Source organism: Amphibalanus amphitrite, unplaced genomic scaffold (assembly GCF_019059575.1).
Source record: "Amphibalanus amphitrite isolate SeventyFive unplaced genomic scaffold, NRLGWU_Aamphi_draft 000624F_arrow, whole genome shotgun sequence".
Lineage (NCBI taxonomy): Eukaryota > Metazoa > Arthropoda > Thecostraca > Balanomorpha > Balanidae > Amphibalanus > Amphibalanus amphitrite.
The window spans coordinates 216,615-229,806 of NW_024882118.1; the positions used below are offsets into that span (position 1 = coordinate 216,615).

General features: G+C 52.0%; 2 protein-coding genes across 32 annotated transcripts in view; one reads left to right on the forward strand and one right to left on the reverse strand.

Annotated features, from left to right (window-relative positions):
* Nucleotides 1–1,754: 1,754 nt before the first annotated feature.
* The window catches only part of LOC122363502 (cilia- and flagella-associated protein 410-like), a 34,154-nt gene continuing 22,716 nt past the window's right edge, over nt 1,755–13,192 (reverse strand). For 5 of the 29 annotated variants that reach the window (XM_043332845.1, XM_043332847.1, XM_043332848.1 and 2 more), the window contains exons 2-11: nt 10,354–10,469; nt 9,767–9,832; nt 9,391–9,484; nt 8,876–9,079; nt 8,400–8,489; nt 7,341–7,466; nt 6,931–7,046; nt 5,111–5,251; nt 4,415–4,547; nt 1,755–3,888 (exon numbers count right to left, since the gene is read on the reverse strand). In XM_043332845.1, coding sequence (XP_043188780.1) covers nt 3,778–3,888; nt 4,415–4,547; nt 5,111–5,251; nt 6,931–7,046; nt 7,341–7,466; nt 8,400–8,489; nt 8,876–9,079; nt 9,391–9,484; nt 9,767–9,832; nt 10,354–10,430 — 1,158 coding nt within the window. In that variant the 5' untranslated portion in view covers nt 10,431–10,469 and the 3' untranslated portion in view covers nt 1,755–3,777. Of the gene's footprint in view, nt 3,889–4,414; nt 4,548–5,110; nt 5,252–6,930; nt 7,047–7,340; nt 7,467–8,399; nt 8,490–8,875; nt 9,080–9,390; nt 9,485–9,766; nt 9,833–10,353; nt 10,470–10,728; nt 10,953–13,192 lie in introns of those variants that run through there. The other 24 variants (XM_043332858.1, XM_043332860.1, XM_043332861.1 and 21 more) reach the window with 13 other exon arrangements.
* The window catches only part of LOC122363504 (DNA-(apurinic or apyrimidinic site) endonuclease-like), a 34,630-nt gene continuing 32,541 nt past the window's right edge, over nt 11,104–13,192 (forward strand). For 2 of the 3 annotated variants that reach the window (XM_043332875.1, XM_043332883.1), the window contains exon 1: nt 11,104–11,343. Coding sequence is in view for 1 of the 3 variants with exons in the window: in XM_043332874.1 (XP_043188809.1) it covers nt 11,275–11,343 (69 nt within the window). In the remaining 2 variants the exon portion in view is untranslated. The remainder of the gene's footprint in view (nt 11,344–13,192) is intronic. The other variant, XM_043332874.1, reaches the window with a different exon arrangement.

The following is a 13,192-nucleotide window of genomic DNA, read 5'->3' on the forward strand; positions in this document are numbered from 1 at the left end:
CACGTTGACCTGTCCAGCAACCTTTACGTGGAATGGCATTGTTTTAAACAAAATGTTCTTGTTTTACTCGTTTAACATTAGTGTCTATGGGCGCGCGCAAAGCACTTGGAGCACCGTCGAACTATTTTGCTGCTCTTTTCCAGGAGGTTGCATGCTCATGGATGTATTCATGTCAGATGATGCACAACTTTTGGGCGTTTCGTTGCCATGATATAATTTATCAAAATAATGCCATGCCTACTCATGACCAGAGCCCAAAAAGCATTCCCGATTATGCTGCCCCACCCTGTAGTGGGCCATCCGCCGTTCTGGCGGTCCAGCAGACATCCAATGCTCAGAAGGGCCAGTCCGAGGCCGGGACCTCGGGTTGCTGAAATGACGGAAGCTGGATTGTTTGAGCCGCCGAGCCTACGACGAGAGGACAGTCACAGCCGCGCCCCGAGGCTCGTGAGGAAGCCGTACTCTCCAATCTGCCGCCGGGGTAGCGCGGGTGTCCGGTGCCTCCGCTGGCTGTCCGGCCGCGGGGGCCGAGCGCCCTGTCGGCCGTCCGATTATGGTGCCGCCGGCCGACACTCACGTCTACAGACAAACCTAACTGGGCGCGACACAGTCGGGGCCGCCGGCAGACGCGTAGGCTGGCCGTGCGGCCCGGGCGACAATCGTCGCCGAAATTTCAACGGTGGGCGTCTTTATGACACAGCGTCGTCCGTTCCGAGCACTGTTCCCGGGTGCCAACCGAACGCAGCGGCTGGAGTGGTACGCAAGAGCAAGTTTGATACGCTCTGGATTAAAAATTGCGATGTGCAATGTGTATTCTCCGAACCAATCTGGTAGATTCCTAGTCCGATTGCGGTGGTGGGAGTCGGTATTACAGAGACGCCGCTCCGGGCAGGCGCCATGACCGCATGAGAAGTGCTCCTTCGTCGCACACCACTGCGCACTGCTGGATATTTCCCATCACGTGATTGCACATGTGTAATGTGCTCGGGCATGCGTGTCGGTATTTGAGATCATCTGCCGGGAGCATCCTGCTCGAGCCGCGCTGCAACACCAATCGCCGACATCACGTAACAAACCCACGCGCTGACGCCAGATGCATGGCCTGACACGGACACAGTGGATGCAATCAACAGTCGAGACGCGCATCGCATTGGCAGAGCCCCGCTCGGAGTTCACTTGACGCAGGGATACCAAAATGGAATGTGGGAAATTTGGAAAGCAATTTCGCAGCTTGCTAAGTGCGGTTACGTTATACATTCATTGCATTGCAGCTCTCGCAGCTGAAAGTCATCATCCAGTACAAACACCTGCGCATCAGGGCCATCCCTGGTCTGCTCCGGCACCAGCCACTGGGGCAGACCAGGCACACATCCAGTGTTGATGCGGCAGACCACCCATCCAGCTGCGCGGCGCGTGCCCGGTATGAGGGCGCCAGTCCCCAACCTCAGCCAGCTCAGTGCGTGTGCCCCCCTCCCCGGCACGTGTGCCCGCTGACCGGCGCGCTGTCCGTCCGTCCGTCCGTGCGGGTGACGTCACGAACAGAGACCGTCATCTGCTGATGGCGGCGACGTGTCGCCGGCGCGGAGAACGCTGCAACAGGCGGCGGCCCGCCGACGGCTGCATTAGTGATATTGAGCGCCGGCCGGCCCGGCGCGCGGCGGCTGCCCACTCGGAGACGGCCCATGGGCGCCTCGTCCAATTAGCCCAGACACTCGTCCCACGGCTAATGAAGAGTGGTCAACGAACACACGGCCTCCGACAAGTAGATTTATTAGAAAACTAAAACAAGTGTGAATTACGCCAGCATCTTATCACATACGAGGCGGGCGGCGCGGCGCCTGGCGCTGGCCGGCCGGACCGCGCCGCTGCCGCCGCCGACCCCAGCCGGTGTTACAACACAACAGCGGGCTGGGCGGGCCGGGCTGCTCACATGAGTACATGGTTCTCGCAGGCCGAGAGATTTCGTTACACGAAAACCTCATCTTCATCTCGGTACGATCACGTCCGGACACCCTATTCTTAGATGGGCGTCAAAGTAGGCCGAAACCAAGCGTTCAGCCAAACGCCTTGAAGCCGATATGGGACACAGGATGTGATGAGCGACAAAATACTTCAGATCTGACACAGATGAAGCGAACAGAGCGCATAACACATTACATTGAGAACAAGAGATTCTCGGGCAGTGCTACAATAACAGACGCACAGGCAGCCACGCAGGACTGGTGAAATCACATTATCCGTCGTGAATCGCTCCGACAAAACCCGCACAAAGAACCAGTCCAGTAGCATGTGCTCGGCCGCGGCCGCAACCGTTTGAGCGTTGTTTTGAGTCTCAAGCGTTACAATTGGGCCATCATATCCGCAGTTACCCGCGACGGTCAACGTTAAACCGATCTCTCTATTATGCTGACGCAACTTATAGACGAACGGATTTCCCAGAAATCCTATACTTACCACAAATCTAAAACAACGTATCTTACTAAAGCCTTGGACCCAGCGTGTGTTGTGAGCGCCGTTGGTTAGAGCGCGCCGACGGTGTGCGGTGCGATTCGTGAGCTCTCGTTACGTGTACAGATGCGGCGCGCTGCCGCCGGCCGACTGCCGCGTCAGATTGGTGACGGAGACGGACGGCGGCGCAGCTGGACGGGGCCGATTGCCGCGCCCCGCGGATAGACGGCCATCCGTCTGTGTGCGCCCCAGGTAACCGGATATTGGCGCCGGACACTGCCGGCCTCCGGCCACCTGAATTATAGTAGTCTTAGTGCCGCCGCCCACCCGTCGTACCCGTCCATCGGACGACCGCGCTACAATTAAATATCAGTTCGGTGAAGGGTGCTAATGTTGCTAGCGATGCTCCTTACTCCTTACCCTCATAAATCTATCCATCCTTCAACGATACAGACCGTTGGTCGTAACAAATACTGTCCAGGCTTCCCATGCCACTTCTTCAATAATCTCATGTTCCAAATCATCTTGGAAATCACGGTCGTTCTCCTATCTGGAAATACTGCACTCCGATTGCCATTCAAACTCCAAAAGCAACCAATTGCAAAGCGGCTTGGCCTGGCCATCGTCTTTACCCCGCACGGTGCCTATGAGAAACGCGTGTCTTTAGCTGGACGGCGCAAACAGATCTGTGATCAAATCAGCTTCGAAGTGACTTCGACGTCCCGCTCGAACCCCGCGACCTGATCACTGGGGGGCATCAGGGACGTTCCGGGCCTGAGACGCGGCTACGACCCTGTGTCACAGGGGACAAACATCGGCCGTAACACAGGAAATCCACGGAGCCGCCATGGGTCGGGCGGTGCCGGACAGGGCCCATCTGCTGATGGCCGCGGGGGCCGGCCGAACAGCACACAGTCCGTCCGTGCGCGGGCAGTAAACGGAGCGGATACGGGGCCACGGGCCGACATCGCTCTCAAGTACGTGCGCCTGACAGGGGCCATTGACTGGCTAAGTAGCGGGGCCGGCCGGAAGAGACAATTGTGCAGTACAGACGGCAGCTGCAGTTGGACCGGGGAGAGGGCACAGTTGGGGATGGCGAGGATACAGCTGGCGATGGCGAGGTCAGGACTGAGGGCAGACCAGACAGACAGACAGACCGAACGTCCACAGACAGGGGTGTTGAGTTTTGTGCACGATCCGCGCTGATAAGGAAGTGCAGGGTGACTAGGAAGGGTGACAGCAGGTTACAGGTTACCGCGCGCTACTGTGGCTGCTGTGCAGGCAGGTGGAGACCGAGACGGTGCCAGCTCCGTCAGCGGACGGCCCCGCTCAGTCCTCGAGCTCCTGGATGCGGCAGCGGACGGCCGTATCCACCACCTCCAGGCCGTGCAGGTCCAGTTCCTTGATCAGACACAGCACCGCCGACAGCACGTTCGGACTCTGAAAGCAGGCCGGCCAGGGGGCGCCGGTCAGTGGCGGAGCGCGGACAGCCCGCCGCGCCGTCCCGACTGACAGAGCAGCACCACCCAGCGATGGCGCAAACGGCAGTTACACAATGGGAAGGAAGGGTTCGCACGTTGGCTGCGACGTACCTGTGCGCGCTTAGACAGCGCAATCCAGCAGTGCCGACGCATTGCACTATTGCGTGTCATCACAACTATTTCCAAACGGATCAATAAAGCGGAACTTGAATGACGAAGGGTCATCTAAATGATGTGTTATCAAACAGCAGTGAAGTTCCGTGAACATTGCTCAATTCTCTCCACAAGGCATTCACATCCTGGTCAGAAGAATCGAGAAACACCGCCACAACCGCGCCAATTCTAAAACAGCACCGGAGATGAGTTCCAATGATGGTCCGAACACGCCCACTGCCAGGACCGCCGTTAGGTCGCGCTGAATGGCTGTCTGCTTCCGCGCTGTGTCACTTTGCAGTGATATACTGCCGGTGAGAGTGGGGGCCTACCTTGCGTTTGGGCCGGGCAGCCTCGTACTGCCTCAGCGAGCTGTGGCTGTGTTCGCTGTATGCCTCGGAGCGGCTGGACGCCGGCGGGTCGGCGCCGCCCCGGTACCCGTCTCCGTCACTGGCAGGGGTGTACCTGACAGCGAAGAGGGGCGGATCAGAGAATAAGACGGCCTCGGTACCCGTCTCCGTCACTGGCAGGGGTGTACCTGTCACAGGGAAGAAGGGCGGATCAGAGAATAGGACGGCCTCGGTACCCGTCTCCGTCACTGGCAGGGGTGTACCTGTCACAGGGAAGAAGGGCGGATCAGAGAATAGGACGGCCTCGGTACCCGTCTCCGTCACTGGCAGGGGTGGACCTACTACCTAACACGGAGAATATAACGTTCAGATGGGCGGTACTGTTCCTCTCGACTGCTATCGACTTGAAGCACCCAAAAAACTAATTTGGAGCTGCCTAGTACTTTCATTCACGCATCAATGCGTCATTTTAAGCAATGTTTCAATATCAGCACAATCCAAACGATGTACTTTCTAACAGCCAGTGACAAACTGTCCTATGTAGCGGTCACCCCGCACCCTTTCCTGCTACTGCGATACCCCCTCTCCCTCCTCCAGCACCCCACCCTGCTCTCTCTTGCGGCCCCCGCCTTTCTCTCCCGCGGGACACACCCTCCTGCGTCGCCCGTCCCCACGTACTGTCTCTCTGGACTGACGACAGAGCGGCGCGCGCGCGGCGGCGGCGCCTCCTCCCGGTAGCCGCTCTCCCGGTAGCCGCTCGGCGGCTCGCGGTAGCTGCTGAAGCTGTTACGCTGCGACGGAGCATCGCTCGGCGACCGGCTGTCAACAGCAGACGACCGCACACGTGAACACGGGGCCTGTCCCTGTCTGATTAGGTTTGGCGATAGCACAAAGCACTTTGAGTCAGCAGAGTGTGAAACAGAAAAAGCACAAGAAAACCTTTATACCAGGGATGCGGAGCCGTGGAAATTTCAGACGGCTCTGGCTCCGGCTCCGGAGAAAAAAATCGGTTCCGGCTCCGGCTCCGGCTCCGAGTAAAATGATCCGGCTCCGGCGGCTCCGGCTCCGGCTTCTACTCAGTACATCCCCTATGCGATCAATTAAATACGGGTGAAGAAAAAAGGCGATGGGATTGGTACACGCTGCTTCTGTATTTGTATAACAAGGCTATATTGAATACCACATTGTTTTACGCCTTGTACTGTCAAACCGAACTAGGTAAATAATTGTTTCCTCTTAAGAAAAGGAGCCGGAGTCGCCCCTTTTTTGGCGGCTCCGGCTCCGGCTCCGGCTCCGGGCTATATTGTTTTACGGCTCCGGCTCCGGCTCCGGGCAAAATATGCCGGCTCCGGCGGCTCCGGCTCCGGCTCCGCATCCCTGCTTTATACGTGCGCGTTTTAGAATCATAAGCTGAAACTTAACGAAATTTTGCATGGAAATAGGGAAACAAAAGAGCAGCTGCGAGCGATATGATGATGCCTTGCGAGGGATCGTCCGCACAAAACGAATCAATATAATGGATACCACGATTTGCACTAAAACATAAACAATGCATTTTAGCCGCCCCAGGCAGGGATTTGCAATATGCATTACAAGCCATTTTCACGCAGCAATGGTCAAGCGGCAACCACTTAATAATTAACTCAGTCACCGTGAATTGGTGGTTGAAAGCCTCAATAAAGCTTCATATGTCCCAACAGGCCAACAGCCTATCGTTAAAGAAAACAGCGCAAGTTCCACAATAAGAGCACATGCTCAAGCGCAAGCTCAATGCAGTATGCGCATAGATACACAAGCACACATTCAGTACATGCATTCCACTCCACACCAACACTTAGTACGACCGCATACACCCATTCGCAGGTCAATACAAACACAGACAGCGGGCAGTCGCTTGCAATTTAGGATACATATGTCCAGGGGACGATGGCCACTTTCGACTGGCAGGTAAGTCTGCTGACTCCGGATTGTGACCAAGGCTCTAAAACTGAGACCGCGTCGCCACGCACATGTAGTGCCGAGTGTGTGAGAGGGTGCGGAGTTGGTGAACTCTCATAAGACCTGGCTATCTTGACCAGCTGATTGGAAGCCTGACTACGAAGTACGAACTGTTGGTGGATCAGATTCAGAAAATGTCAAACGACTAACGGCAGGGCCACGTCCTGCTGCCCTTCCCAGTTCCCATTTCTCCCATCTACAGGGTTACCACCTGTCACTTACCAGCCCATCCGTCCACAACTCGGGCCTAACACCATCAGTTGACCGTCCTTCCCATTCGTCATCTCTACCAACCACAGGGATACCTGCCCCCCCCCCCCGTCCGGCATCCCCGCTCTCCCGTCTTCCACCCGTCTGCCACCTACACTGGACCACCAGTCCTCCGTTCCATTACCCCTGCCATCTACAGGGCGACCTCAGCGGCCCATGCAGCCCGCGCCCGTGTGTCGGCGTGCGGTGCGGTGGTACGCGGCGGTACACGCGGCCGGACGGTGACGTACTGTACTGGACAGGTGGCGGCCTTGTACCTGTCCTCGTAGTACTGGGACGGCGCCGGTGCCGAGCCCGACGACGGCGACGCCTCGTAGTACGGCGGCGAACTCTCCCGGTACGGCGGCTGTAACACGGAGGTGGGAGGTCAGAACACGGCGGCGGGCCAGACAGGCTGCTATCGTTGCTCCTGGCATGGTCTTCATGATTGCAAGGCGTGTTATGGTAGGAGCATAGGTAACCCTACAGATAAAAGTGATGTTATAATTGAACAATGGTTCTGATTTGAGCTCCTTGCGAACCCGGAACATCAAACTTTTGCCGATAACACAATTGCTAATCCTGAATCCTCTGAGCTTCAATCAACGATTCGTCGATAAACCCTCTGCGATGAATGGTGAAGTCCTAGCCTTTCACTCGCCTGCTGCGAGTAGCTGTGCTGCTGCTGCGACTGCTGCTGCGGAGGGTAGTAGTCGGGCGAGCGGGCTCTCTGCTGAACCGGCGGCGGCTCCGGGTCGTCGCTGTAACTCTTGGACGGCTGCTGCTGCTGCCGGGCACGGGCGTCAGAGCAGTCAGGCCGGGTATTAAACGTACAGTAGGCTGGGGTTGGGAACCGGGAGGGGTTTAGAAGGGTACTGCGCTGGAGTAGGCTGCGGGCGGGGCGGCAGGATGGAATAATGGCGGGAGGATTCACACACTAACGCCAGGATGATCTGTTTCCGTGCCAAAGAATAAGGGATCGCCTGTGCCTGCCATAAGCTTTTAAGCTAATTTTGTTTACCAATGAGCGCGAACTCAAATATGCGAACACATCATTAGCAACTAGAAACGCGTTTTGAACATACCGAAACCTGAATTAATGAAACGAGAATAAACACCCTAGACAAACACTCGGAGACACAAATAGAAGCTGAAAGCAGGTAACAAAGCCGGTCCAGGATAAGTCAGCTGGGCAAAAGCAGGCAGCAAATGCAAGACAGGGTAATAAAGGTAGAAACTTAGAAGCAGGTTAGAAATTAGAACGCAAGACAAAATACTTATGAACTGATAATGCAGAGCAGACATTTGTCTGGAATGATGTGGGAAAGCGCGCTAAGTGGATGACAAGCGTGGGTTACAGCCACGGTCACTCTCATTCGGGAATCACGGTGGGAGGGGGGATGTAATTAGACACTAGGCTAAAAACCAGATACCCGGTTTCAATACACAAATTGTTTATACGGAACATTTCACGTTCACTTAGTGCACAGAAGACGTTGTAGAGGGCGCCACCCTCGACTTTCGCTGGGTTCGTCCACCTCGAGGCATATCAGACGGGCAGGGCGGCCGGGGTAGTTAGCACAGTCCGCATACCCACACACTCGCGCACCATTCACATGTTAGTGGGTTCAGGGCTGGTAGCGTTAGTACAGCCTGACGGCCGCGGGCCGAGACCCCGGCCGGCGAGCACAGACTGGGGCGGCCGCTGCCGGGCCGGTACCTGCTGGTATCCGTAGCTGCTGGCGTGGCTGGAGCGGCGCGAATCCGACTCCTGGCGACGGTACTGCTGCTGCTGCCGCTGACGCTGCATCTGTCCAGGCACCGGGGCCGCCGGCCGGCGATACAGCACCTCTACGGGAGCGACCCCTATCGTACGGGAGACCGGAGAGGGCGAGCCCACGGCCGGAGCTACATAGACCACTATTGGGGATCCCAGATGGTCTGATCGTACCATCTTAGTTACAAATTAAGAGAGGCAGCGCTGAACATCAATAGGTAAAAACCACATAATTCGGTGGAGCACAATTCACACCACTTAGCTCCCATGTGCAATGATCTAACAAAAAGTGCCAACACCTGCAACAGGCTGGCCGTGGATCGGTCGGCCGGCCAGCTAAACTCGCCGTTTTCACGAAGACGGTACCTTTCACGCTGGTTATCCAGGGACCAGTCCCGACCCGGAGGTGGGGTGCTCACCTCCATAGCATCCTGCGGGTGGACCAGGTCCTCGCCGTGGATCATGGCCTGGTGCACCTCCTCACTCTCGACAGGCGCGTTGTCCAGCTTCTGCAGGTGCGGCAGCGCGCGCAGGATCGCCAGACGGTAGCCCTCGCGCTTGGCGCACGGGTTGTCCGCCAGCCAGAGCGCCTTCAGCTTGGGGAGCTCCTTCAGGTAGACAACCTGGGCAGACAGAGTTAACAATTAAGCTTCTTAGCCAGTGTAGGCACCATAACCATAATGCAGTGCCAAGGTCTTCATCTATGGATACAAATTTTAAATCAACCTTGACAGTTCAAAAGGTAAAAATTAACAACTTATTCTTAAACTACAACATACCTCTGCACTCCACAGACATAGGGTCTCTGACTATAATTGATGGACATTGACTTTTCATGAGGGTGGGAAGGGAAAGGTATAATTCTGAAAAACAGCTTTGTTGCTCATATCTACTGGGCAAACAGCACACAATATGTGTTTACACAATTAATTACCTCATTAAGGTCCTGAATGTTGTTCTGTCGAATGTAGAGCTCTGATAGGTTCTGGCAATGCTGAAAGTCAGCCAATGTGCTGATGTTGTTTACACTGTAAAAATGCAAGGAACAAATGAGACAGCAACAAAACATTCTAGCACTAGCATTCAAATATTCAAGTCCAAAACATTGTATATTGCTGGCAGAAAAATTTACTGCATCTATGAAACACAACCTTTAAATAAAAAATAACTGCTTTTATTGCACCATTTTACTGCTTAAATAGCTAAGCAATGTTTTAAGTATGTGCTAGCTCGCTACTATCATCTCCTGTCCAAATAAAAAGACATGTCAGTGATTCTAGACAAATGCCTACACAGAACAGTGAACCCACCTGAGGGCTAGAACTTCAATATTTGGGAGCTTCCTAACAACTGCAACATCTGATATCTCGCTGCCCCTGTGAACATAACCAAATGGGGTCACTCACAAAACCACTAGCCTTGAGACAAAGTCAGTGGCAAAATGTCATGTCACCCAACTTGCCATCAGTGGCATACATAGCTCAAGATTCTTGGTGCACAAATAAAAGGTGATTGTGACCAGTGCTCAAGCTATGGTACACCAAGTCATGTGATTGCTTAGACCAAACAGCTAGATATGAAACACAAGTGAGTTTTATGGCTTACATATCACAACAAAACTTGCCAGTTGCCATAACCAGCACCTTATGGGAAAATACACTAAAAAGAAACTTATAAAAGCAATATTCAAAGTGATTGATTGTTAACTGCTCTTAGCCAGAAAGGCAGCAAATATTGCCCTGTTATTAGATTATAAATTGCAAACTTTCAATTCACAGCTTATTTCACATTGGAAGCTGGAGTTCAATGTTATGATTCAGGATCTCTTGGTCAGCATTGACCAAAAGATCCTGCCTGTTTAGGCAGCTCTCATTTGCTTTTGAGTTGATAAACTGACCAGCAGTTGAGCTTCCTGATGCTGTTGAGCTCAGCTCCACGACTCCTTGCTACCACCATGTCTTCCGTCAGCTTCATGGCCGCTGTTCCACAACCTGGCTTGCTCAACCCATATAGCTAGGAAATGAAAGAGAAATTTCATGAGTAAACACAAGACAGAAAACAGGTGGTTCATCATCAGGGCATTTTACAACTCCTACTCAGTTATGATTGTACTCATGTTTGTTGTTTGACATTTAGGTATTAGTATATATAAGGTCCGAGTGGCGAACCGATTATCAAAAGCATACTATACGATGTATTTTGACCTCCTCATTTCATATCTGATAGTTATTCCTTCTGGAACCAAGTATCAAAGCACCTATGAAATACTTACAGTTACCGCAAATCGCTACCGCACTCCACACACCAGCGCAATGTGCCGGGCGGCAATTACTTGCGCAAAGCTGGCCAAGGTCAAGTAAATCAAGGATGATATCTAACAGTTGCTATTCAACTGTGAATAATGACGCCATAATACTTCTCGCGGCGAAGCAGCGCAGTGCCGAAGGCAATGCCTTAGGAGAGATTACAGGCAAGATTAAATCAAATATTTTTAGGTTAAGTGGTTATGTACCTATCTGGCTTCAGGCCTTCGGCCTGAAGCCTGATGCATGACCACTTAACCTAAAAATATTTGATTTACTCTTGCCTGCAATCTATTCCTGCAAGTAACTTTTTCCTTATCCCCGGTAGGCAAACATCAGTAGGTTAGGTTAGGTTAGGTTCCTTTTTTGTAATTATGACGTCACTTTCATCACACCATTCGTATCGTTTTCTTTTTCCCCACCCAAAACCCCTGTTCCTAAAATTTCCCCTGAAATGGCAGCAATCCACATATGGCAGCGCTACAACGCCCACGTTTTTCATTTGTCGCGTGTTAATGCCGCCGGGTGGTATTGTAGTGAAATGGGTTGGTGATTTGGTGTTTTTTTCCACGTTTCCAGTACATGTAAGTATCATTTTTGGATTCAGGATGTCAAATAATGTAAGAATGTGAAAACTTTATCTTTTAACAGGCACTCGGACCTAACGTATACTTTTACCGACATTTGTTCCCGCATTAAAGCCAAATACATGGAAGGCTGCTGTTTTTCACATGCTTTATCATACAGAGCATTTAGCTTATAACAGCTATACACACAGCATGAACACTGAAATGTGACAGGCCTTGACTGTGATTGGCCTACAATGACCCCACCATGCATAACACCTCAGTAGGCGGAACTATGGTCAAGCGTACCCATTTTCGGGAACGCATTTTCGTTCCCATGTTTGGGAACGATAAACCCAAATATGGGAACGCCATGTAGGAATTATTTAAAACAAGAAAAAGAACCGTTAAATGACGTCCAAAAAATATAAAACGATCGTGAACCGCCTGATATTTGTCTCAATATTGTTGGGAAAGAGTTTGATATTGTAAGGCCCATCGTAGTTTCAAATCGTTTCCCTATTTCTAAAGCAGTCCATCATCCGGGCCGCGAACCCAAATTTGGGAACGCTCTCGTACACTGGCGCTGCAAGCGTTCCTTATTATGGGAACGGCGTACCCAAAATTGGGAACGATTTCACCGACGCCTTTCAGGGGCTCTTTTCATTAACAAGCATCATGTCCAACGCCGCAAATTATTGTTAAGCAACAATCATCAGATGACCTTTCCGGCAAGACCGTCGCATGTTTCGCCCGGTCTTCTGCGCTTTTATTCCCGTCGATCTCGCAGCGGGCACGCCCCCCTCTGCAGGATTACGTAATTCACAACGCTCAGCGATGTTCAACAAGGTCTTCCATACCTATATCCACCGTCCGCGCCGAGGGTGGAGACATGTCAAGCACCTGTCTGATTATCACCGATAGATGACGAGCACAAGGAAGTATCCAAAAATGGGAACGCTGAATATGTTACACCCTCAAAACACCTAGTCCCATGGAAAATCTAGTTTTTTCCTTTCTTAATGAGTGTAAGTGGCAAAATGCCTGGTAGGATGGGCACGAGGAATGATCGAAATCAGCATAAAAATTATAAATAAGCCACACAGAGCGACCTATATAAGAGAAATTCCCCCAAAACGATCATGCTTAGAAACACGGAAGACAAAAACCACGCTCATGACGCTCCTTATAAAACAATGCTAAACAGCTAGCATCCAAATAAAATATGTCTTTCCGGGTTGATAAAATACAGCTGAATAATTTTAAACCACTGAAACTGAGTTTACAACAGTAGTTCGGTAAAATCACTGACGTTCCACGCGGTCGTGCGCCCCGAGACCAAAAGTCAACAATATTACCTCGGGACTGTCCGCGTGTTCGCTTGCATATGTCAGCATCTGGTGTCGCTAGTATGAAACTTCATAACCAGGCGAAAATTATTATACTTGACCTCAAAATGTAAAAAACGCTTCGTTTTCCTTTAAATTGCATGTTAAATGTAGTATAACCCATGTTTTCACCATTCCGTCATTTCAAAAAAATCATTAAAAATATCATTCGACGGTCAATTTCCTTGTTCAACGGTCAGATTAAAGATAATTTTATAGAGATTCGGTAGATACTTAAATTAGCGTGCACTTTTTTGAGACGTGATGCACTAATGAGTTTTAGTGGGCGAACGGCCGAAAAATTACCTTCCGTTCCCGTAAATGGGAACGCCCGTTCCCATATTTGGGAACTCCGTTCCCAAAAATGGGAACGTTCCTATATTTGGGTACTCATGACCATAGTTCCACCTACTGACCTGAACACCTGTTCAGGTAACACCACAACTTTGGGCATCTTGGAATAAACCAGTAAAACACAG